The 26,457-nt window shown below is 35.9% G+C and overlaps 2 protein-coding genes across 2 annotated transcripts; both read right to left on the bottom strand.

Annotated features, from left to right (window-relative positions):
* Positions 1-886: 886 nt before the first annotated feature.
* On the bottom strand, positions 887-5,969 carry LOC132631784 (DEAD-box ATP-dependent RNA helicase 7-like). Its single transcript, XM_060347487.1, has 14 exons — positions 5,428-5,969; positions 4,266-4,400; positions 4,038-4,178; positions 3,821-3,932; positions 3,536-3,606; positions 3,173-3,327; positions 2,959-3,070; positions 2,625-2,726; positions 2,479-2,539; positions 2,222-2,390; positions 2,045-2,141; positions 1,867-1,961; positions 1,593-1,726; positions 887-1,401 (listed from the first exon to the last, which is right to left on the bottom strand). The coding sequence occupies exons 1-14, from the start codon at positions 5,830-5,832 to the stop codon at positions 1,205-1,207; spliced, it is 1,986 nt and encodes a 661-aa protein (XP_060203470.1). The 5' UTR covers positions 5,833-5,969; the 3' UTR covers positions 887-1,204.
* A 13,440-nt stretch (positions 5,970-19,409) lies between these two features.
* LOC132631118 (uncharacterized) lies at positions 19,410-20,239 on the bottom strand. The gene is made up of 3 exons (XM_060346721.1): positions 20,079-20,239; positions 19,851-19,997; positions 19,410-19,655 (listed from the first exon to the last, which is right to left on the bottom strand). The coding sequence occupies exons 2-3, from the start codon at positions 19,920-19,922 to the stop codon at positions 19,410-19,412; spliced, it is 318 nt and encodes a 105-aa protein (XP_060202704.1). The 5' UTR covers positions 19,923-19,997; positions 20,079-20,239.
* Between the last annotated feature and the right edge of the window lie 6,218 nt (positions 20,240-26,457).

Here is a 26,457-nt window from a genome sequence, read left to right as displayed (position 1 = left end):
AAAGTAGGGCGAGGTGAGTCTTGGCTCCTTTCACTTTGTCGTACTCGGAGGAGTAACACCAAAAAATAAAAATAAAAAATACAGAGTTGGAAAACTAAAAAAAAAAAGACAGGAAAAGAAAAGAATAGAAGAAATAGAAAATGATGACGAAAAATAACAACAAACTCAATATGATCCCACAAGTGAAGTTTGGGGAGGGTAGGATGTACGCAAACCTTACCTCTACCTTTGTGGGGTAGGAAGGTTGTTTCTGATAGATCCTCGACTCAGAAGAGGTACCTGACACAGTAATGTTAGAAAAAAGAAAGCAAAATATCAAGATATAGAATAACAAAATAAAAATTACTAGTGGTAATGGATGATAATAAACATCAAGGAATAGAAAACTACGCAATAGCTGAATATTACTGCTAAACGATAAATAGGAGAGAGGGGGACTCGTCCCCTCCCTCCCCACACAGAAGACAACACTTAATTATCTACTAACCTTCTACCTTAATTTTCGACCTCCATAACTTTCTATCTAGGCTAAATTATGAAGAAAAACAAACTAAAAAAGAGAATGGTTTTTTTCATCTTCTAATTTATATCATAACCTTAATTTCAATTACTACCTCTTTTTCCTTTCAACTTAAAATATTGTCCAATACTTAATTGGAAGAGGATCATATTGGTTTCATCATCATCCAAAATAATTAAATCGGGCATGGCCTGCAAAGGTTTCAAAGGAGTTCATGCATAAGATTTTGAACGGCTACGGTTGTTCTCTTTTCTTTTTCCACAAAAGCATTGTAGTAAATTAATTTCAGGGAAAACTGAATCGGGACATGCTTTACTGCATGCCTCAGGTCATTTGCTCCTTGGACCTACCCATACAAAAAAGTGCTTGCTCACAAATCACGAGTCAGCTTTTATTAAAATAACTACTATTACATTTTATGATATATTTTGACTAGGAAAAAGCAAAACTGTTAAGATACAAGGTGGAAAAGAAAAAAAAATTGCCACCTATGAGGAGGCCACCAAGCAAGAACTAAGTAATAAGAGTAATTGAACCTATATGTGGAAAAATCTAATGTTCATATTTCATAAACAGCAGCCGTAATATACATTTTTCTTCATCATCGCAAAATTTTGACGCCAAGAGGGCAAAACAATTCCTGTACAGTCAGTCAGCTGTCTGAATAAACTCTATTTGCATTCTTCACCATCTCCGGCTGTAGTTTCCGTAACCTCTGCCACCACCTCTTCCGCCTCTGCCTCCAGAAAATCGACCTCCACTTCTCCTGTCAGAGAAACCAAGACGACCACCACCAAATCTTCCACCTCTAGCCTGGTCTTTCTCTTGTAACCGAGGCAGTTCTTTTACTACCTCTAAGTTTACACCTTGCGCGTTCTTCCCTGCAGAGCCCCAGCGGGGAAAGGAAAAATCAAAGACGAGAAAGAGCTTAGACAAGCAGGGACAATTTGATCACTGATTAATGAGATAGTGGGGTTGGTTGAATTGGTATAACAAGCAAACTCTGATGAAGGCTTTTAAAGTAGAATTTGTTTGGATGATTCTCATAATTACAGAAAAAGGAGAAACATACCTGCTAGAAATGTATCCAGATCATCAGCAGATACATCAAAAACCGCACCCCTTCCATCAGCTGTCAAAGCAATACCTGTGATTGATTCGACCTTTTCCTCAGGTACGAATCCCCGCAAAACATTATACGCAAAGCTGCAATATTAACAAAGTAGGAAAGATCAACAGAGGAATTATTCGACCGAACTAACAGCAGGCTCTGCCATAGCAGCCCTCACTGAGTATGACTTGTTAATTGGAAAGAAAGAAAACCATTTAGTGAACATGGTACTCACGAAGGTGAAAATATGGGCCTCCCACACTCAAGAAGTAGAGTAACACAGTTCTCCATGGAAGAAAGAAGCGACCGACTCTTGATCTCAGAGTAGCCCTGTAAAGCGAGAGAACAGTCCTGTCAACCATAAGGCCAGGCTTGGTTCCCAGATCAGACAAGTAATGAGGAGAAATACTTACAGCTGCCTTGGCGAGTGCCTTGGCAAGCAATTCAGCTGGTGAAAGTTCAGAGGTCTGTAGAAGCTCCTCCGCAGCTGCCTTGAAAGCAGGTATTACACTACAGAGATTTGAAAATAAATGAAATGATGGACCGAAGGAACATTAAAAATCCATAAAACGCACATATTAAAAACATACCTATCGGAAATTTCAGCAACTGCATCTGCTGCTTCTTTCCCAGCTGCTTTAGCAACATCAGCTGGCTGTGGAGCAGATAGATGCTCGAACTTCACACCAGATTCTCTTTCAATCTTAGAAATGTTGGACTTCTTAGGATCATAAAGCATTACAGCAACACCAGTATTCCCTAAAATGAATAACAAACAAATATAAATAAGAAAGTGATAAAGTCCAGTGATCAAATAAAAGCAATTCCAACATCATCAGCGGCTCACCTGCCCGTCCTGTCCTGCCAGAGCGATGAATATACGCTTCGACATCTCGTGGAGGCTCACACTGACCATACATATTAACTTCAGCATTCACAAATATCAATAAGGCTTGAGCATCAATATCGAATATGAACTTAATGATATCAAACCTGAATAATTAACTGAACGTTGTCAATATCCAGTCCACGGGCTGCTACATTTGTGGCCACTAATGTAAGGAACTTTCCTGATCTGAATCCAGAAAGTGTTTTCTGGAACAGCATGCAACAATCAGGGTAACAATTGTTAGTTGAAAACCGAAAGAATCTAAACTCATAACATAACTACAAAATTTGTTGAAGGAGTCAAGGAATGTGACAAGCAGTCAACTTTTATGCAAAGTCCTTTGGGCTTTATATTCAGCAAGGTCACCAAAAGAGAGCAGTAAAGATTGAGAAAGAGAGCACACCAAAACACAGCACATGTTTTAAACAAAATTTTTACCTCACGCTGGGACTGTTGTATCTCTCCATGCAATGCACATGCCCCAGCCAATAAGCCAGCTAGCTCCGAAGCATAACCCCTTGTCTCAGTGAAAATAATTGTGCGCCCACCACTGATGTTTCATGGCAAAAAAGGATGGAAAATGATCTCATAAGTTGATTGTCATTCTAAAAATCTCAAAAGTACAGATACTTAAGAATGAGAAACAACCAACCTGCTGTAGCAGCGAATGATATCAGGAATCAGCTGAGATCTGGCTGAACTAGAGCATGGTATAATAATATGCCTCACATTCTTACTGGCCTTCATTTTCTCATCACCAACAAGATCAGCTGTTTTCTTATCAGGTTTGAGAAACTTGGAAGATATCTGCCACCAAAACAGATCACTAATTAGGAGAAACGAAAATGCAAGTCTAGGACACAGAAGTTGTACATCTCCCCCTTTACCCCCAATGTGGGCTGTTTTCCAAGCCCTTGCAGAAGCAATTTGTTTAACGAAATAAACGAAGGGCTATGAAATATTCCCAGGAGCAAAACTCATTAGTATTTATTGAAAAGAGAGGTAATGAACTAACATGCTTCACCCAGCTTGGCAGAGTGGCACTGAAAAGAAGTGTTTGAACTTGGCTTGGATCTTCTACCTTGCCTTTAAAAATCAAAAGAGAAATAGAAAAAGAAAACAAGAAAAAAAAAAAGCATAACAAAATCAATAGCCATAAGATGACAAGATCCCTATAAATGACATTTAATGCACAAACAAATTTCAGCTCTCAAATGAACTGACATAACTGACAGCACCGGATAAAGAGAGGGCAAAAGATTAGAGACCAATGGTAAGATACAGCTGAATAGAAGCATACCTAATATAAATTCAACATCATCAACAAAACCAATTTTCAACATTTCATCAACTTCATCAAGAACACGGAACTTTAAAGACCTGAAATCAATATTTCCTCTTTCAATGTGGTCCTGCAGCAAAATTTGCAAGGAGTGAATCTAAACTCTCTGAAGCATGAATACATAACAACAATGAATATTCCAAGTCACCAAATGTAAGATCAATTAATACACAACCTTAACTCTTCCAGGAGTACCTACGACGATATCAACACCTCTTTTCAATTGAACTTGTTGTTGTCCCATGGGAGAATTTCCATATAAACAACATGAACTGAGCCCTACCGCACGACCATAAACTTCAAAATCAGCAAAAACCTATAATTAACATGAAGTGAGAATACAAAACTCAAAGGTTCACATTCAGTGAAGCAGTCAACTTCTGTGAGGCCTCTAAAATAATACCTGAAGTGCCAACTCCCTAGTAGGTAAAAGCACTAGGACACTAGGAGCCCTCCCATACCCTGTTTTCCGCGATTCTTTAGTAGGTCCATTTATCAGGGACTCCAATATGGGCAACACAAAGGCCAATGTTTTACCCTGCAAATGTGGGAGCACCAATTGAAATAATAACTACATGTTAGTGACTATTTAGTCAACAAATAATCAAACAGTGCATAAAATGTCTTGTAATACTGGACTATTTGGCCCATCATTATTCTCGTGATAGTAGAACCAAATTGAAATAATAACTACTTGTTAGTGACTATTTAGTCAAGAAATAATCAAACATTGCATAAATGTCTTGTAATAATGTACTATTTGGTCCATTATTATTCTCGTGATAATAGATGTCCATTTGTCATAATGAATAAGTAAAGGCAAAGTCTTTATTTGAAAATAGAAACCATCAACTCCTGTGCTCTCAGAAAACTCATTTCAGATATAAAATTCACATCAAAGTGAAACCTGCGTACCTTCAGCAGGACCTCGCTAATAGATAGTCATAAGCACCATAGGTACTGTAAGCCTCTTTCAAAAAGAGAAACACGGGAACAAAGGATGTACCCCTTGGACAAGTAAATTGTAGAACCATATGAACAATGCAGTAAATGAAAATTTATCAATTATGGTTCTAGAATGAAAATCATGGAACCAGAGCTTGCTGTTAATCCATGGAAGAGGAAAGGCCTTGGCAACATTAATTGCTTGGTTAAGATGATAAGGAACAAATAATACAAAATAACTGCATTTGTGTTTGAGTTTTGCACTAACAATTAAAAGAGGAAAAAAAAAGGGTCAACAAATTCTTATTAGCTCTACGCGCTCGAGTGTGTGTAACACAACAGATGCCATGTCCTGACTTCATGTACAATTGGCACACTTTGATAGTAGTTTGAGTGCTTTACAGGTCACAATCCCAGTTAAGGTGTCTAAATGGAAAATGGTGACAACTTTAAGGGGCTATCCATGTATTTGGCCTTTAAATTATATCAAATGACAGCCAGCTTTTTAAGACATTAGCATACAAGTTTACATTATTAACTGAACAGAAAAGGTAATTACAAAAATCAAGAAATGTTATTTCCCTGTTTATGCGTAAGAGTTAAGAAGGTAATTGCGATACCTGACCAGTGCGAGCTCGACCAACCAAGTCAGACCCGTCCAAAACAGTATCAAAAGTCATAGCTTGAATAGGAAACAGCGCATTTATCCCCTTGGAAATCAAAGCCTCTCTCAGTGGCACTGAAATCCTAAAATTAGACAAGGCATTAGGATCCTCCACTTTCTCCTCAATATCATCCTCCACCAATTTAGCCTTCTTTTTCTTCTTCTTCTTCTTTTCATCCTCATTCACAGTACTCGGTTCCGAATTTTCATCATCCAAGTTTAAAGCTTTACGCTTCTTATCTTTCTTTTTGCTCTTCTTAAGCTCTTCTGAATCAGACCCAGAATCAATCTTGATCTTCTTCTTTTTCAGCTCCTTTGATTCTTCAGACGCCATTGTTTCACTTAAAACAAGTGCAGGCATTAAAAGTTCAGTAATGTATGTGTATAAAAAGAGAGAAATGTAAGCTTGGAGATGGGGGTCCTGCTGAAACGGTATTGCAGTTGAGCTGCAATAGCAGGATCAGGAAGAGGGGAAAATTGAAGTTTAGGGTTTGATATGTATAGGCTTTGGCGGTGGATTATTTGAAACCGTTGGATTGAAATGAGTATTGAGGTTTATTGTTAACCGTCCGATTCTTAAAAATGTCCCAACTTCGCGGGAATACGTTGAGCATCAGCTCCTCCCTTTATTTTGTTTTATTCTGGAGTATATGGGCCATTTTATAGGTGATTGTTTTAGTTTTAAAATTGAAGGGAGGTGATTCAAGTTTTAATTATTTAGTAGAAGTAACTAAATTTGATTAGTGATTAAGGGGCTTTGAGCTTGCCCAATAGTTTCTTTTTTGACACTTTGGCTCTCTATTTTATTTTTCATACTTTACCCTCAGGTTTTATTTTTAACACTTTGACCCTAAACTTTACTTTTAATACTTTGCCCCAAAGTTTTATTTTTAACACTTTGACCCAACCACTATAAACCCTAAAATACAAAAATCGGGAAAAAAAAATCCTCTTCAACGCCGTTTCCTCCATTTTTGTTCTTCCCATCTGTTCTTCGTGCTGCTTTCTTCTTCTTCTTCTTCTTCTTCTTCTTCTTCTTCTTCATCCGCCATTGCTCAAGAAAAAAAATCATCCGATTTTACAATTTTTTTATTGAATGTCATTGGTGTAGCACTGCATTACTTCATAAGTGTTTTCGGGTCCATTGGTAAGTTAAACAATACTGTTTCTTTCAATTGTTCATCTGAGTATAGTTGCCTTATTTGCTGATTTTCCCAGATTCGTAGTTACAGCAGTATAGTTGTTGCAACAAGTTCTAAAGCTGCTGTGTAAGAGCTTCTGAACTTTTTGCATCAGCTGTTGTAGTCCTAGTGTTTCTGCAAGAGTTGTTGATAAATTATGAAGTTGTTGCAACAAATTTACTAATCTGTTGCAACAATTACAAAAAATGTGAATAAATAATTTACAACAGCTATTGTACATTATGCAATAACTGTGAAATCTGTTGGAGAGCTCCTACTCTTTCCAACAACTGAGTTACTTGTTGCAACAAGTATGATACTTGCTGCATCAATTACAGCAGCTGTTGGACATTTTTACAGTTGTTGGATGAAACAGAGACTGAAACTATCTCCAACAAATAAGTGAGTTGTTGCAACTAGTAACCTACTTGTTGCAACAAGTATGTTATTTGTTTCAATAAGTCACTTAGTTGTTGCATTTTGTTATGAAAGAGACAAAAACTGAAGTTGTCTCCAACAAGTAATCAAGTAGTTGGAACAGGTTACATACTTGTTGCAACAAGTACGTTAGTTGTTCTAACAATTCATATAATTGTTCCATTTTGTTATGAAACAGAGACAGAGATTGAAGCTGTCTCCAACAAATAAGTGAGTTGTTGCAACTAGTAACCTACTTGTTGCAACAAGGCAGTTATTTGTTCCAACAAGTCACTTAGTTGTTGCATTTTGTCATCAAACAGACAAACTGAAGCTGTCTCCAACAAGTTACCAAATAGTTGTAACAAGTTACATACTTGTTGCAACAAATACGTTAGTTGTTCCAACAAGTCATATAGTTGTTCCATTTTGATATGAGACAGAGAAAAAACTGAAGCTATCTCCAACAAATAAGCGAGCTGTTGCAACTAGTAACTTACTTGTTGCAACAAGTCAGTTATTTGTTCCAAGAAGTCATTTAAAGTTGTGATTAAGTTAACTACTTTGGGTCCGAAATTACAGGAAAAAACCACTCAACTATGAACTTAATCATAAATTTAAGTGGTCTTTGGGCTTGGGGTGGTCAAAGCTGTCGCCTAGAGTAATTTCAACACTTGACATTCAAGCATTGTAATTACTAGTTGTGACAACTTTGAACATCCAAGCTCAAAGGCCGCTCAAAATTGTGATTAAGTTAATTACTTTGGGTCCAAAATTTCAGAAAAAACCACTCAATAATTAACTTAATCATAAATTTAAGTGGCCTTTGGGCGTGGGGTGGTCAAAGTTGTCACCTAGAGTAATTTCAACACTTGACATTCAAGCATTGTAATTACTAGTTGTGACAACTTTGAACATCCAAGCTCAAAGGCCGCTCAAAATTGTGATTAACTACTTTGGGTCCAAAATTTCAGAAAAAACCACTCGATAATTAACTTAATCATAAATTTAAGTGGCCTTTGGGCTTAGGGTGGTCAAAGCTGTCACCTAGAGTAATTTCAACACTTGACATTCAAGCATTGTAATTACTAGTTGTGACAACTTTGAACATCCAAGCTCAAAGGCCGCTCACAATTGTGATTAAGTTAACTACTTTGGGTCCAAAATTTAAGAAAAATCACTCAATAATTAACTTAATCATAAATTTAAGTGGCCTTTGACTTGCGCTGGTCATGACTGATTTTCTTAAAACAAAATATCTTCAGGCACCATTAATGGGGGACTCAATAATAATAGGTGTTGATTGCCATGGTGAATGGATCGAGGTGAACAATCGATATATTTGGCGATGGAAGGGTAGTCACATGTTAGAGACGATAGCGATGACTGTCCCAAGAGATGTTGAGTTTGATGATTTTGTGAACTTAATCATTAACTATTGTGAATTAACTTGTGAACCGAAAGACCTTGTCATCACTTACATGCATAGCTCTTTTGAAAATCAAAGTGCTACACCTCGGAAAATTTCCTGTTAATGCACGGTGAATGGGCTAACGAAGAGCACGAAGTGTATGGTATTTCAATAAGTAAATAATGGCATTTGATGCCCCTAAGTAAGATTTCAAAGACATCCGATGTTAGACAAGAAAGTTACCAAGAGAAGGCAAGGCATACGATAGGTATCGGACGAGAATTATGAGTAACAAGTTGATGACGGCTTAATGATGTTTGAGGAAGAGTTATAACGTCCCTTGGATTGTTAATGAAGTGTTAAACAAGTGTTGAGAAGATCCCATAAGGATTGGAGATCCAACGAAGTAACGAGAACAAGTTCAGTAGACTGATGGGTTATACGGCTCATTATACGGACCGTATAATGTTATACGGACCGTATAATGGACCGTAGAACCATCACAGTGAAGATCGCTCACCGGTGGGATTATACGGTCAGTTATACAGACCGTATAAATTTATACGGCCCGTATAATGGACCGTATAATGGTCACAGAGACGAGTGAATGAAAGGCCCATTTCACGGTCACTTATACGGACCGTATAAGTTTATACGGACCGTATAAGTGTCCGTATAATGTCCCGACAGATCAGATTTTTGGGTTATTAAAAAGGGGATCAAGTTCATTATTTCATTTCCACATTTCACTCCTTCTCTCTAGAACTCTCTAGAACATTTCTCCCACACAAATTCAAGAGATATTAGTGATCATCTACATCAAGCTAAGTGAATCAAGTGTAAGAAACCCATTAAAGTTCATCCAAAGCAAGAAATCCAAGTGAAGGTGAAACTAGGGTTTTTCTCAAGTGAAGTGTTTGCACCCAAGGTTTATTCCTACACCATCTAAGGTAAGTTTTATGACATTTCCTTGTTGTTTAAGGTACTTGAAAGTTGAAACACTTGGATTATATAAGGAAATAGAAAATGAGTCATGAATGTGGGAATAGTGTCATTTTTGAGTAAACGTTTGAATTGAGTTAGGACTCTTGATACATTCTGATTATAATCATGTTATAAATGACATTGAGAACGTGGAATAGATTTTGTATATGAATGAACGAAATTGTGTGATATGACCATGAATATGAATGAATTAGGGGAAAAGGAGACGTAAGGATAATGTAGGTGAATAAAGGCTATTGTGATGATATTGTGAATATTATTATTGATGTTTGGGAGTTGATCTATGATATGGAGGAAGTCGTGTAAATAAAGGAGATGTTGTCCAATTTTCCCTAGCTTTAGTCATGAATGCTAAGCTATCAATTCTCTAATGTTAGTATGCACTCTAATGAAGGTAGAAACGTGAGCATTGAAAAAGCACGTGCAAGTGATAGAATAGTTGAACGGAAAGGTATGTAAGGCTAACCCTTCTTTCATAAGGCATGGTTCTTTGGCCAATCATCTAAACCTTCTATAAGATTATGATATCCTTCAAGTGATTCTATCTTTCGAGCTATTGAGCTCATGATCCTCGATATGTATTACGATTGTACTAAGTTCCTCATATGACGAGTAATCCTATAAGGATAGATGTAATGAACAACGATGATAGTGATAACGATAATGATAACGATGATAATAGCGATGACGATAATGATAGTGATGATAATAATAAGATGCTTATGAGCTATTATGTATGTGTATCTATGTATGATTATTATGGAACCCCGAGCTTATGAGGTCGGGTAGGATATGTATCTATTTACGTAACACGCGCACACCTCTGCAGATGGTATGAATAACCCTGAAGCCTTGGTAAGGCCAGGTAGATGTAACCCTGAAGCCTTGGTAGGGCCAGGTATGTGTAACCTTGAGCCTTAGTTGGCCAAGTATGTATGAAACACCGAACCTTCGTGGTCGGGCATGCTATGTAAATGTTATGTATATGATATGGTTATGTATATGATATAGATATGAGTATGAATACGAACATGATACGGATATAAATACGAATAAGAATATGTATATGAATACGATTATGGACGCAATGTAAATGAATACGGATATGAGTACGGATACGGATACGGATATGGATGTATGTACACGAATACGCGATAAACAATTGGAATCAACCATATTTAGTGATAAACAACGGAAATCAAACAAGTGGAGTGACTTGTTACAGAAAATGGGTAACTTGTTGCGTTTTATCCAGCAAGAGTAAGGACTTGTTCAACAACTTACTCAGTTTGCTGCAACAGATACTACACTTGCTGCAACGGATACTAAACTTGCTCCAACAGATACTACATCTGTTGCAACAGATACTACTTCATTCACCCACATTTAGTGATCAATAAAGGGAATCAGCCACATTTAGTGATAAACAATGCATATCAGCCACATTTAGTGATAAACAATAAAAATCAAACAAGTGGAGTGACTTGTTACAGAAAATGGGTAATTTGTTGCGTTTTATCTAGCAAGAGTAAGGACTTGTTCAACAACTTACTCAGTGTCGCACCCCATTTTAACCGGGAAGGTTTAGGAGTATGACGTATTGGTGATTCCCGTTTATTTTATTTTAAGGAGGAGTCGCCACCTAATTAATTTAATGGTGAATTAGGACACCTAAATATTAACTAAGGCAAAGTTAAAACTGAACCTCAATTAATAGTCTGCTTAACCAATGTGATTCTAGGTAAGGGCTCTATATTATCCTAAAGGGAAGGGGTTAGGCATCCTTTAGAATCCGTTAACTTACGGTTATCCGACCAACTTAGGTTAATTAATTAAATTAAATGCGGATATAATATTTGAGAAAATAATTTTTGTAAATTATTACTAAGGTTTAAAAAGGATAAAAATATAGTAATGCTATTTAAAATAATGCTTATAGATATTACTAAGGTTTTAAATGAGAAATATTAGCTAGAATAAGACGAATAGAAAATATGATAATTTATATAGAAAAGGAAATTTCAAATGTCGTTTAGCAAAAAAGGTTTGAAATGCTAAGTAACACTTAAAGGTATGTTGATATGATTTTAAATGCTAATACTATTTTGAAATAAAACTTGTAAAAGATAACTTGCATATGAGTAATAGTTTTAATAGAAGATTTCGCAAATTTGAACTTTGAATAAGATAGTGTGATATAAATATGACTATGTAGAAAAATCTAGACTATTCTTTAAATGGAGAGCAGAAAGAAGTGAGTTTTCTTTTAATTATCTTTTATTGACTATGTTTAATTAAATGCATGATTGATTCGAACTTGGAGGGTTATCTATAGATTATACTTATAATTGCGTACTAGTGGCGTTTTGAAACGTTTTATGATAGAATGTGATTCCTTTTATTTAAAATATATAGTCATGTCATTTTGCAAATTGATTATTTCAAATAAAAATAAAGCATGGAAAGGAGAGAATAATTTATGAAATCAATTGTTAGTTTTCTTTTAAGTTAACTACCCATAACTAAGACTAATCCACTAAATTTGCTAAGGTTCACCTAAATTAAGAAAATAAAACAAAATATAAAGTTAGTCACATAATACAAATCAATGACAATGAAATAAGAAAGTGCAAATTAAATGGACCCAACCCTAAACGGGCTGTTGGATCTCTCTGCTGTTGGGCTTCGGCCCAGCAGTCTTTTTTATTGCTGTGGACTGGACTGTTGCTGCTACTGTTCCTGTGTAGTGGGCTTTGGCCCAGAATTTTGTTTTCTATTTTTTTTTTTTGCGAGTTGGCTGGATGCGGAAAAGATTTCGTTGGGCTTTTAGCCCAACACCGGATATGGAGGAAGAACGAGTCCCTCGGACTCATATGCGATGGTCATGCATAAAAAATTAAAAGAAAAGGAGTAGCATATGATCAGCGAAATGAGGATAAACATATAAACATTAATCTCAAAACAAATCAACAGATTATGCATATCATTTTGTATATTTAAATATTTCTTATGTATATACATTCACAAGGATGTATTCATGAATATACTTTGAGTATATATAGGTATAGAATTCTACTGTCTCAACAACATTAAAGTGTTTAGAACATATTAAGGCATGCAATTTGCATAGTAATGGCAATGGATATCACAAAGGAAATCAATAACACCACACAGCGAACAGATCTACATAGCAATGACAACACATTCGAAGGACTAGTTGCGTCATATACTAAGGCACAGAAAATGAACATAGAAAAGACAGTGAGAAAGAATACACAACATATTACAACAAAATAGCCTCTGTCCAGCAAAGGCAGTGCACGACATTGACCACAAACATGCTTAAGCGACAACAATTGTAGGCAACAATACTGTACTTCATAAAATTTGTACAGCCATGGCAATAACAAGGGTCCGCAGATTACGAAAGACTCAAGAACTATATAATAACGCACAGGAGCATGCGATAGCAGACCCGCAACACAGGATTCTCAAGTTTTTTTTTTTTTTAATAGCCAATCGCACAAAATTAAGCAAAGATGAATATGTTAAGTTCATATGTGATGGAACCAGCAAATTGACATTTCGAGCAGCCTTAATCAATACAAGCAACTTCGATATATCTAAATAACTGCCAGTCGCATATAGCCTATGAAAATACCTAAATCAGTATTTCAGTTCATTGCTTCAGGGGCAAACAAATAGACCACAAGCGTTTTATACCATAAATATAGAGACAACAGTTACGGATGGCCTAGGTTCCTAATTCAGATCAGATTTAGTTAATCTATGCTTGGTAAAATAATACACAGAGCTGAGAGATAGTTATGTTTCACCCGATAGATCTAAATTAAGATAGAGGGGCAGAAGTGCTCTAAACATTGCTGGGCAAAATAAAATCAGCGAAAGAAGATCAGAATCCAAAGAGCATGAGGATTACTTAGCCTGTATATGGCATCCATGAAACTAGCAATTAAACAAACTGCATCGAAATGACAGTGAGTAAAAGAAGACAATCCCTGGGGCCTTTGAAGGTGTTTCCGTGAATACAACAATGAATCTTTAAGACTCATGCTTATGATCACAATATCTATTTCAAGAGGTTAAGCAAACCAAACCAGATTTTACCCTTTTTAAGATAACAACAAACCAAATTTCAATCATCCTTACCACAGATTATCATTCTTATCATAATGCAAGACTGGATATACTTAACAAGTTAGAACCAAATATATGTATATCATCGAAGCTGCCATTTCAAAGTAGATGAGCATAGGAGTTACAAACACAGATTAATACAAACAAGAGAGGAGAAAGGCATAACTAGTTATTTCAAATCTATTTTTTAACACATAGAGAACCTAAAGACTAGATGAGATTAATGTCTAATTCCATTTGGATCACGCTTAACAAATGAACCAACAGAAGTCCAAACCTTGATACTTAGAATATGCTTACATAGACACAAGGTTTTTAACAGCAAGTTCCAAACTAGGCAAAGTTAGAGTTCAAATACAATTCCAGTTTAAATCTTCAACATGATCATGTCAAGCTATTTAATGAATGTCAGACACCAAATAAAACACAATAGGAGTGCTGCCAGCTCCAAAATAGCCTAGAACAAGGTAGTAACATGAGCAGGCATTTGGAAAGAATAAACAGGTCATTTTTTTATGGTAATATCATCTGTAAGCTAATATGGAAAAAACAGAGATAGCATATCAAAACTTGACATTACCAGTTTAAGATTTTCTCTTTCAACCTCTCAAGAGAAATGCTGAAAATGATTCAAGGTTTCTAAACTTTCTTCCAGAAAACAGCATTCGAAATTCAAAGAAAAAAAAGGAACAAGTTGGAGTTCTTATTTTGGAAGAAAAAATATAAATTAGTTTTAGATTAAAGCAGCCTCATACCAAACTTGCACATAACTTATTATCAAGGTTTAATATACAACAAATTTAAACTCCTTAAGAATTAACATCATATGGTATAATCATTCTATATTGACCTGCAACCAGACATATACATGCTTAACTATGACTTTATGCTACCAAATACCAAATAACTATTTAGGAAACAGGTAAATCATCAAAACAGGCTACATAAGTATTTTCGACAATCCTGATCAAACCAGATCTCAAGCTAACACAATATAATCAAACCAGTCATTTACACAAGTAAACAAATTCCTAATGGACAGGGTGATGAATGCAGGAGCAGAAACAGCATACACTTCTATACTTTATGTGAGTTCACACAATTCCAACAAAGCCATACACAAATTGACTCTAACTCTTAACTTAACTAACATGCAGATTCAAGTGATTCAAGACCAAACTTATACTTAATAAAATTTAAAACTGATAACATCTAACCCACGTCACATAACAATTTAACTAAAAAAAAAAACTTAAACCATACTTAACCATAAAACATATTAATCTAACAAAGAAAAACCAAACTACTAATGACGAAAGAAATCGAATGATAAAAAATGTAGAATAAATGAAAGGGGTTTACTGACCTTTCGCAGGTGCAGCGAAATGGAGGTTCGAATCTCCGATATGCCTCGAAACTCGCTAAATTGGAATTTGCAAGGTTCAGATTCAAAACACGACCAATGCAAACGAAGACAAAATGACCGGATTTTGACTCGACGTTCAGAAATAAAACCAACGAACTAATATTGCTTAGGTGATTTTGCTACTAACAAAAAACTTGTTATTTCTTAGAGAATTTCGGGGTTTTAGATCTGTTCTTGTAAAGGGGGATTCTGGCGATTTTTTTAGAACCTGTTCTTTTTGGGGATTTTGAATCTCCCAAAATCCTCTCCTTCTTGATTTGGACCGCGATTATATATAGGGCAAATTAAGGTTTTTGTTCGACGAAGAGAGAGAGAGGAGCGGGGGGGACAGAGGTGAGTGGGGAGGCGGGGAACAGGGTGTAGTGGGAGCGGAGAAGAAGGAGGAAAGGAAGGAAAGAGAGGGAGAGAGGCGAAGGCGGAGAGGGAGCGGGAAAGGGGCGAGGGGAGAAAGCGGCGGAGGAAAAGGGAGGAAACGAAGGGGAAACCCTAAAAAGGGTTTCCCTTATTTGGATGAAAAACGGATCGGACCCGGTCCATTTGTGGACCGGGTCAAATTTTAGACTGGGTATTAAAAGGATGGACTAGTGAATTAAAACATGGACTGGTCTAAAAATTGAGATAAAGAATATGGTCTAGTCCAAGAAGTATTAGGAGTTAATCGGACTTTGATTTAGGGTCCGGTAAGTCAAAATACGGACCGAGTGCAAGAAATAGTTTGGCTTTTAAATTTGAATAAGAGATCCATTTTGATTAACGATGTACTGAGAGTGACAGAATATCACCTAATACCAAAATGTGTAATTATTAGAAACTCGGGTAATAAAATTATATGGTGTTACAATAGCCGTGCAATAATATTTTTTGAAAATCCACAGTAAAAATAAATACCATTATATAATTATGCAAAGATAAATACGATGCGTTGTGCGTAAGCTGGTAAAATACCGAAATGATATGAATTATAATAATAGTAATAATAATAAATAATAATAATAATAATAATAATAATAATAATAATAATAATAATAATAATAATAATAATGATAGTAACTGTAATAGAATAATGAAGTTCGGTATTGATAAGAGGCTAATGATTTAGTAAAAAATAAATATATATATTTTTTAACTTTTTCTAAAAAATATTAGAAGCGTAAAATAGGTATTTTGGAAGAGAGGCGGGACAAAATTGGGTGTCAACACTCAGTTTGCTGCAACAGATACTACACTTGCTGCAACAGATACTAAACTTGCTCCAACAGATTCTACATCTGTTGCAACAAATACTACTTCATTCACCCACATTTAGTGATCAATAAAGGGAATCAGTCACATTTAGTGATAAACAATGCATATCAGCCACATTTAGTGATAAACAATGAAAATCAAACAAGTGGAGTGACTTGTTACAGAAAATGGGTAACTTGTTGCGTTTTATCTAGCAAGAGTAAGGACTTGTTCAACAACTTACTCAGTTTGCTACAACAGATACTACACTTGCTGCAACAGATACTAAACTTGCTCCAATAGATACTACATCTGTTGCAACAGATACTACTTGATTCACCCACATATAGTGATCAACAAAGGGAATCAGCCACATTTAGTGATAAACATTGAAAATCAATCCCATTTATTGATCAATATATATACTTAAGCAATTTCATGGTGTTTTAGGTCAGGATAGATGATCAACTAAGTTCAATACGCACTAAATAGAGTGATCATTGGAGTGAATTGATGGGATTCACCCACATTTAGTGATAAACAATGGAAATCAATCCTATTTATTGATCAATATATATACTTAAGCAATTTCATGGTGTTTTGGGTCAGGATAGATGATCAACTAAGTCCAATACGCACTAAATGGAGTGATCATTGGAGTGAATTGATGGGATTCACCCACATTTAGTGATAAACAATGGAAATCAATCCTATTTATTGATCAATATATATACTTAAGCAATTTCATGGTGTTTTGGGTCAGGATAGATGATCAACTAAGTCCAATACGCACTAAATGGAGTGATCATTGGAGTGAATTGATGGGATTCGCCCACATTTAGTGATAAACAATGGAAATCAATCCTATTTATTGATCAATATATACACTTAAGCAATGTCATGGTGTTTTAGGTCAGGATAGATGATCAACTAAGTCCAATATGCACTAAATGGAGTGATCATTGAAGTGAATTGATGGGATTCACCCACATTTAGTGATAAACAATGGAAATCAATCATATTTATTGATCAATATATATACTTAAGCAATTTTTAGTAATTTGTTGCAACTTCTTTCCACAACTGTATGATATGTTGCAACAGATTAGTAACTTGTTTCAGCAGATCATTTACTTGTTGGAACGGATTAGTAACTTGTTGGAACGGATTAGTAATTTGTTGCAACTTCTTCCCACGACTGTATGATCTGTTGCAACAGATTAGTAACTTGTTTCGGCAGATTAGTTACTTGTTGAAACAGATTAGTAATTTGTTACAACTTCTTTCACAAATGTACTATCTAATGCAACAGATTAGTAACTTGTTTAAAGATATTAGTTACTTGTTTGGAACGGATTAGTAACTTCTTCAACAACTGTATGACCTGTTGCAATCATTTAGGCAACTTTTCTAAACAGATTAGTAGATTAGTAATTTTTTGCAACTTTTTTAACAACTGTACTATCTGTTGCATTTGTTGCAACAGCATTCATAAATAATAACAAGGACAAAAAAAATTGTTCAAGTAGTAATTTGTTAAACAGCCAGCTCAAGGCTCCAAAACTTTATCTATCACACCCACTGCCCACCGCCACTGCATCCTCACCACTGAGTTGTCGCACAATAGAGTCTCAAGCTTCATCATGTTAGTGCCGGTAAGCAAATGCTCAATAAAATCAAGTGAATACGATCCACATGCCATTGCAGTTTCATTGCGGGGGAGATTCTCCTTCAGCATAAATTTCCAAGCTTCATTGAGCAGCTTTTCAGGCAAGCGTTCAAACATGCCACTCTGCTTCAGTAGTTTCAGCCATAATTCAATAACTGGCTGGATGTGGATGAAGAACTCATCCTCTTGGATTTTTGGGACGTTGTAGTCATAAACATTTATCACCCCCTCCTCAATTATGAATTCGAGGGTGACAAACTGTCTGACATTTATGTTCATGATAGTAAGCACCCTTTTGGCACCAACCCACTCGTGACCACCTTTGGCTGGTGCAGTACCTCTACAGTAAGCGATAACATCATCATCCCATATAAAATCATCAAGCATTTGATTGAATGGAATAGCTTCCGGCTGTGTGCTTTCATCCGACAACTTTGTGTATCGCTTGAGCATGATATTGTAGAAGTTAAGATCCAAGATTATATCCGTGGAAGCATAGTGCTCAGTGAAAGTGCTTTGCCTCACATGCATTAAGAGCATAATTTTATCAACATACTGCATTAAAAGTATAAGGAATGTCAGTCACCTAAACAACTAGGAGAGTTGTTGCAACAAGACCAATACTTGTTGCAACAAGTATTGGTCTTGTTGCAACAACTCACTTAGTTGTTAGAGTTTGCTTACAACAGTTACCAACTGCTGTAAGCAAACTCCAACAACTAAGTGAGTTGTTGCAACAAGACCAATGTTGCAACAAGTGTTCCACTCGTTGCAGCAAATATATAACTTGTTGCAACTAATACAACCAAAATAAGACTTGTTTCAACAAAAATAATTGTTGTTTTCAAACTTACACTGGCCAGCCACCAATCTTCCATGCTTGTCATTATCCTGAAGTCATAGGCCTTAAATTCATGCAATGAATACATCGTACCCTTGCTCTTCTTGGCATTGACGAATTTTTCAAGCTTTTTCATTTTTTGAGCATCTGCATGCTTATACACATTTACCTTTTTAAGATTAACAACAGTAGCTTCCTTGTGGGGTGTAGAAGATTTCCTTGACCTAACATCGGCAAGTGCCTTGGAAATTGCTTTTCCCTTCTTGCGAATGCGAATAGGAGTATAGGGTGAGGTTAGCTTCTTGGATGGATTGACACCCCTCTTAGATAACAAACTCTGTAAAGCAGAATTTGTGTCTTTTTGTGTCTTTTTGTGCCTTCACCAACTCCTCAACATTATTTATCAAATCATGCATTCGCTGCTTGCAATAGGTTCATTCACAAGCACATTTCGATGTGTCGGCACCAACAAAGGAAAATCTACCACCAAATCCGCCACAACTAACATCTCCATCAATTGGAGTTTGTCCACCGACATCACCACCAATTAGAGTTTGTCCACCAACAACACCACTAATTGGAGTTTGTCTACCAAAATCAACATCATCATCTATTATTTTTTTCACCGGAAATTTCTGCCGCAACGTCATCAACAGCAGGTTGACCACCAGCAATAATACCACCACCACCAACATCTACCACAACTGATTCCCTTTTGATGGCTGTCACTCCAGCCAATTCTAATTTCATCACCTCAATCATTTTATCAGGAACAGATTGTAAGGGCTCAAAGGAAGCAAGGAATGGCATCTCCAACTCCCGTACTGTCGGGACAAGCCACGGGTGCACAACCTACAACAAAAAAGTAGATATATTAAAATGGTCCTAAATCATGAAATGCAACAGATAACTAGGTTGTTGCAACAGGTGTCAAACTTGTTGGACATTGTCCAATAGATTAGTAACTTGTTGCAACAGGTGTCATACTTGTTGGACATTATCCAACAGATGACCAAGTTTATTCTATATATATGTCTTAAGGCTTACCTCTTCCAAAGGAGGGTTAAAAATATCAACACTCAATCTTGTGTTGCTCTTTGCAGTCAGCCATCTAAGCATTCTTGGAAAAGACACTTCTGAAGGTTAGTCCTTCACTTGTTGTCGGAGGTGAGGAATGGCTTCAAATGCCCAAGCCTAGAAAACAAGATACCATAAAAATCAGAATGATGATATAAATACAAAAAGTACAAGAAATTGACATTGCAAATGCTTTACCATGAAAGCCCAAGGGAAGCCATATAAATTGACTGTCTTCACTGTTGGCTTAAGCTCTTTCGATAAATAGTCAACAGTCAACTTGAAGCTTTCCCGACCCCATCCATGGTTGTTGAATGCCTCATAGTCCTCCGCAAGTTTAAGCAAACCAAGTGGTATGCTCAGACTTGTATCTTTTGCTATAAGAACACAATGCACAAACCAAGCTAAACACAAGGATTGCTTATGCTTTTTTGACATGGTTTTGGACTGCAAATCTACAAGCAGCTTATCTCCTTTGTAGCTTTTTCCAACTAACTCCACCAAACCAGTTTCACTCTTATCTTTTCCACCCTTTCCTACTTTTTTGGCTTTTTTCGCTGTCTTGCTAGTCCGAGCTGGCTTATTCAATACAACCGTAGGAAGCTCACAAGGATGACATCTAAGGCCAGTAACTATGGCAAATTCTTTCAAGCCAAAGCACACCGGCATGCCACAGTAATTAATCCAAAGCTCATCCTTTGCATCCGAAAGAATTCTACGCTTCATAAGCCCATATACCATTTTCATTTGAAACCGTGCATCGGTCTTTTCAGGCAGATCCAAATACACCCCAAAATAGCTTTTCCTAAAGAAATCCTCCAACCCCTGCTTTTTAAGAATTATCCTAAACATATCAAAGTTCTTGCCATGCCTGATTTGACCATAAGATCAACAGTCAAATCATTATTTTCATTCAACGGCATCTTCACGGCATACTTGTCAATACTGAAAACCTTGACGACCTCAGCAATGGAAGGTCTGTTATGATCTATGTCCAATCTACTAGAAGATTCTGCAATTAAATTGACATTCACATTATTTCTCTTCTTTGTTCTTGATTCAGCTATGAACGTCGACAAGTGAACTGTATTTTCGGAAGCACTGCCCTTTTCATCATCTTCATCCAATCCACCTACTCCATCAGCAGTTTCTTCAGCTTCTAATTCTTCTTCACTTTGTTCATTTGTATCTACTGCTTCTTGGCTCTGTACTTCCTCTCTTTTTGAGGATTGATTGTCAGTTTGGCTGTCTCTTTCCTCTAAATTTGCTGATTCAACAATAGATTTTGCTAAATCAGCAAGATTCTCTAATGATGATTGCACTCTAGCTTTTTTATTATCTCTATGACCCTCAGTTGATTTCTCAACTTTTCTTTTGGCTGGAGACATTTTATCTACACACAGGAGAAAAAAAAAAGTTTCAACTGATTAGTACATCATTCAAAGTAAACAGATAATAAGAAGTGCAGCATTTGATCAAACAAAATACAACAAGTAATAGAATTCCCCAACAACTGAAGAATTTGTTGCAACAAATGATGTAAATGTTGCAACAAGTGAATAGGTTGTTGCAACAGATTCTTCAGTTGTTGAATAAGTGATTAAGATGTTGTATATCTTCTACAAACACAACCAAATAAAGTCCAACAGATTTATAGTTGTTGTAACATATGGTATACTTGTTGCAACAAATGTATAACTTGTTGCAACAACTATAAATCTGTTGGACATCTTCTACAAACAAAACCAAAAAACTAAAACTAAGTCCAACAGATTTGTAGTTGTTGCCACATATTGTATACTTGTTGCAACAACTGTATAACTTGTTGCAACAACTAAAAATTTGTTGGATATCTTCTACAAACAGAACCAAAAAACTGAAGCTATGTCCAACAGATTTGTAGTTGTTGCCACATATTGTATACTTGTTGCAACAAGTGTATAACTTGTTGCAACAACTAAAAATCTGTTGGATATCTTCTACAAACAGAACCAAAAAACTGAAGTTATGTCCAACAGATTTGTAGTTGTTGCAACAATAACAACAACAAGATGGATTTTATCCAAGCTTTTCCTAAACACTTAACCAAACCAAAACAACAAGCATCTACTTCCAAGACAATAGCCAAATCGTCTACTACAGACACACAATCATACAAGTTAAACAAAATACACCAAATGTATGTGCAATAATTGTTTATCCTTTCTTTTCCTAAACCATACCATAACAGGACAACACCAACACCAACATCAACGCCAACATCAACATCAACACCAACACTAACACCAACACCAACACCAACAACAGTATTTCACTACAAATACACTAAATAGAGGTTTTTAAAGCAAGCAACCTCAGCAACTGTCAAACAAGTGCTGAAGTTGCTGCAGCAACTTACTCATCTGTTCGAAAAAGTCAACAAGATTGCAAGCCATTTTTTCGAAATCTTAAGGAGAACAAGAACAAAAACATCACAAAAAACCATAATTTGAGAACAATGTACGCTATTTACAAAAGCAAAAACCCCAACAAGTCAAACAAATACCCTAAATAAGGGTTTCTCGAACAAGGAACAACAAAATAAACAACATTGAAGACAAACCCATGTTGTTCTTCTTCTTTTTCTACAACCAAAATCATCAATTTCTACCAAATAACTTTTGGAACAAGTGAAACAAAAACTTTACCTTGATATTAAAGAAGAAGCAGCAGCAGCGGCACCTATAGACGAGGGTGAAGAAGAAGATGACAAGAAAAGAGGAGAGATGAGAGACGTCCAAGTGAAGGAGATTAATTGTTTGCTTGGGAGTTTTGATTTTGAAATATGGAAGAAGTGCGAGGGAGTTGTGGGGAGGAACGGTTTGGGAAGTTTTGAATATTGGGTGGGTGTTTTAGTATAATGGGTGGGTGTTTTGGGTTTTTTTGTAGTTTGTAAAAGATTAAGAAGTTTTAAAAATTACATTTTGGACCCAATCTTCTTAATCCCAAATTTAATTAGGTTTTGATGTGGGGTGGGCCCTACACGTCACCTTTAGTAATTTGAAGATTTTTTAGTCACCTAGAGTTAATTCTTCGGAGTATATGTATATATACCCAAAAGGGCGTTTTTGTAAAATTCCGCAATCCAAAAGGTCCAAAATGAACAAACAAAAAACAAAAGGTTCAAAACGCAAAAAAATAAAGCTATGCATGTATTATGGAGTATATATGCCTTTCCTTCTATCAATATAATAAGGGCAAAATACATCAAATGAACCCTACACCATACCCAAAATGTCGATATCACACTCAAACTATACAGGCGACCTATTACACCCTCGAACATCTTAAAAGTGAATTATTTTACCCCAGATACATCTATAACCAGCTGCATATGGGGAGGTGTTATGCACTCGCCCGCCACGTCAGCGCCATGTCAACGCCACATCAATAAACTGTCAAATTTGTTTTTTTTTTTTAAATCATGTCATTTAATTCCTTCTCCTTCACATTCATAAAAAATGCAACCACTCAACCGTCATGGATTTAATCACCCACCACCAAATTCATCCCACCACCACTACCAGATTCACTGCTTAATCAATCGTAGCATTCTCCGAAAGTCTAAATTTCTCATGAATTTGTCACTACTGCGTTCCACGCGATGCCAAGTATCATACTTATCTTCTCCACCAAAAAAAAAAGTAGAAGACGAGAAGACAAAGAGGGGTGGTGAAATTTATGATAGGTTTGATGAGAAAAAATGAATTGATGAAGAAATTAAGTTATAGAGAAGTGTGATGAGAAACAAAAATGAAGTAGAAGACGATGGAAAATGGGGCGTGAAGAAGAAAAGGCCCGGGGGGAGGGGGAAGAAGAAAGGGACAAGTGGGGGTGGGGCGTGATGAAAAAGAAGAAGTGTGGGGTGGGGGGAAATGAAGAAGAAAGGGACGGGTGAGGGTGGGGTGGGGTTAAGAAACATTAAATCTTTAAATTAAAAAAAATGAATAATTCTACTCAAAACGCTCTTTTTTATTTTTATTTTTTATATTTTGTGCTACATCAGCAGCTCAGGGAGTAAAATAATTCACTTTTAAAATGTTCGAGTGTGTAATAGGTCGCCGGTATAGTTTGCGTGTGACATCGACATTTTGGGTATAGTTTAGGGTTCATTTGGTGTATTTTGCCATATAATAAGGCCAACCCCATTGATACACACTTGTGGTCATCCGGCTCTTTCACTTAAACACCTCAACTAAACTTTATTTCATTTAAGCACCTGAGGTGGGGTCTGACTGTGCCATTTAGACATTTTTTTGCTGACTTGGCAACTTGAGTGATTTTCACACAAAACTGGCACGTGAAGAGCCCAAAAAATATTTTTAATTCTTTTTATTTCCTTCTTCTTCTTTATTTTTTTTTCTCTTTTTCTTCTCCATTTAACAAACCTTCCACCATTGGTATCCTATTCACCCAAAAAAATCAAGACCGCCACCGCCCTCTCTCTCCCTAAGCATTTACAGGACAAGAAAGATGATTTTTCTTTGGATAAATCTATTCAATAAACAAAAGAAAAATAAAATTCGCAAAAAAGATTTTTTTTTTAAAAAAAAAAACTTGTCATTAATGGAGTCTTTAGAAAGCTTGATTTGATGATTTAAAATGGGTTAACTGATTTGATGAAAATTTTGAGAAATTAATGTTGGATTGTCTTTGGGTCTTCATGGGGAATCTTTAGTTGAATGTATAACAATTTTAGAGGAGTTTCTCTTAAAAATTTGGATTAAAATCGTGGTTGTAACAAGAACAACATGATGATGGTGAAGAAAACCAAGAACAACTATTTATTTCAGAATTTTCAATGTGTCCTTTTTTTCTTTTTCTTTTTGTTAATAATGTGTCTTTTTCTGATTGAGTGTAAATCAAGTTTTTTTTTCTTTTTGAGAGTATTACTTTTAATTTGTTAAGTAGTAGTTTTTTTTTAACCTCATTTTATTAGTCATTTGTCATGTCAGCAGCGAGTATATTGCACACACTTTGTAAATTTGGCTGATTCAGTGAAAAGTGTCTAAATGGCACAGTCGGACCCTATCTCAAATGTCTAAATGAAACAAAAATTTAGTTGAGATGTTTAAGTGAAAGAATTGAACGACTACAGGTGTCTATCGATGGGTTTGGCCATATAATAAAGTTAAGAGAACATGCATAAAGTCCTATCCAAACTTGTTCATGTAACTTACTTTAAGCACTCCAATTTTACAGACGTTTATTTGCTCCCTAAGTAGAATTTTATTGGACACCCTCTTGCCCACAAGCGCGTGCGTACTGAAGCTTTGTTGTTGGGCGTGCTATTTAAATAATTTAAACTATTAAGGTTCTTTTTAAGGAAAAATAGTTTATTTAAGGGAAAATAGTTTAACTCCCAAAGTAACGTTAATATCCACCCAACCCACTAGTTTAAACAATTTATGTTTAAAATAAATAAATTATGCACATTCAGATGTTAAAAAATAAACAGTCTTAATCATTGAGATGTACATTCATATTCAGACATCTTAATTTTAATGAGAATAAATGAGGCCTAAGTTGAATTTATTTAATTGAAAGTAAAATTCTAGATGCTTGATTTTTTTCACCGAAACGAACCAATTTGTATTACCGCATCAACAAACTACATAGTTCAAACGTACCCTTAGCATCATGTGCAATTCAACTTGGGAAAAACTTCTCCCAAGAGAATTTCTTCAAGCAAAGAAATAGAAAATCTAGCTAAATTATGAGCTATCTTGTTCAAACATCTAGGAATATATATATATATAATCGACATAATCAAACATGCTTGAAAGCTTTCATATGTATTCACACATCACTTCTGTCTCCCATGAAGTAGCTACTCGCTTCTGGATCATATCAACAACATTTTAGTGTCAGATAAAATCTTCACATTCTTCCATCTGTTACTAATAGCACGTTCAAGTGCATTCCTAATAGCAATTACTTCAGTAGTCGTGTCTCCCAGCATATAACATTGGGGATCCATGGGGATGAAGCAGTTTCCCAAGACTATCCAAAGCCGCAAAACCAATACTTACCCTCTGATCATCAATCTACAATACTGCCTTGAAAATAATAAAATATCATCTTGGAGATTTGTTAGTTTAAGTACATGATGATTTCCATTTGAGGAACAAGAAGATAGGATTTTAGTTACTAAATCTTTATATTCTGCTTACTCAAAGAGAAATTTAGAAACAACATCTCTTGATTCTAACATTTCCTGATTAAACAACCAGGCATTCTTACCTTTTAAAATTTACCACATATTATTAAACGCTCAAATTTAACACTTTTATAAAATCAGGAAGAAACTTAGTTTTTAAGAACAAATTATACCACCAGATAGAAAAGCAGTAATATTTTCAATCCTAAATCAGTTTATTGGACATTGCTTCCAAACAAGTTGAGACTGGGGATTATACTATATGTCCTTCTCACGACCCAACTCGTGGGTCGAGCGGGTACCCACACTAACCCCCCTGGTGGGCAAACCCTTACTTTATCCAACATTCATTGCAAGCATACCAAAAAGGAAATAGAA

The sequence above is a fragment of the Lycium barbarum genome, chromosome 3 (assembly GCF_019175385.1).
Source record: "Lycium barbarum isolate Lr01 chromosome 3, ASM1917538v2, whole genome shotgun sequence".
Classification (NCBI taxonomy): Eukaryota; Viridiplantae; Streptophyta; class Magnoliopsida; order Solanales; family Solanaceae; genus Lycium; species Lycium barbarum.
Note: the sequence above shows the minus strand (reverse complement) of the source record. Positions and strands in the feature narration are given on the sequence as shown.

Bases quoted from the DNA above. Each gene is read 5' to 3' on its own strand.
- LOC132631784 (XM_060347487.1), bottom strand. From the start codon at position 5,832: ATGCCTGCACTTGTTTTAAGTGAAACAATGGCGTCTGAAGAATCAAAG. The intron at 3,933-4,037 runs GTTGTGTATTAA...ATTTTGCTGCAG, and splicing joins GTACTCCTGGAAGAGTTAAG to GACCACATTGAAAGAGGAAA. The intron at 3,607-3,820 runs GTATGCTTCTAT...TGATTTTTAAAG, and splicing joins TGATGTTGAATTTATATTAG to GCAAGGTAGAAGATCCAAGC.
- LOC132631118 (XM_060346721.1), bottom strand. From the start codon at position 19,922: ATGCTTAGATGGCTGACTGCAAAGAGCAACACAAGATTGAGTGTTGAT. The intron at 19,656-19,850 runs GTAAGCCTTAAG...TTTTTGTTGTAG, and splicing joins TTAACCCTCCTTTGGAAGAG to GTTGTGCACCCGTGGCTTGT.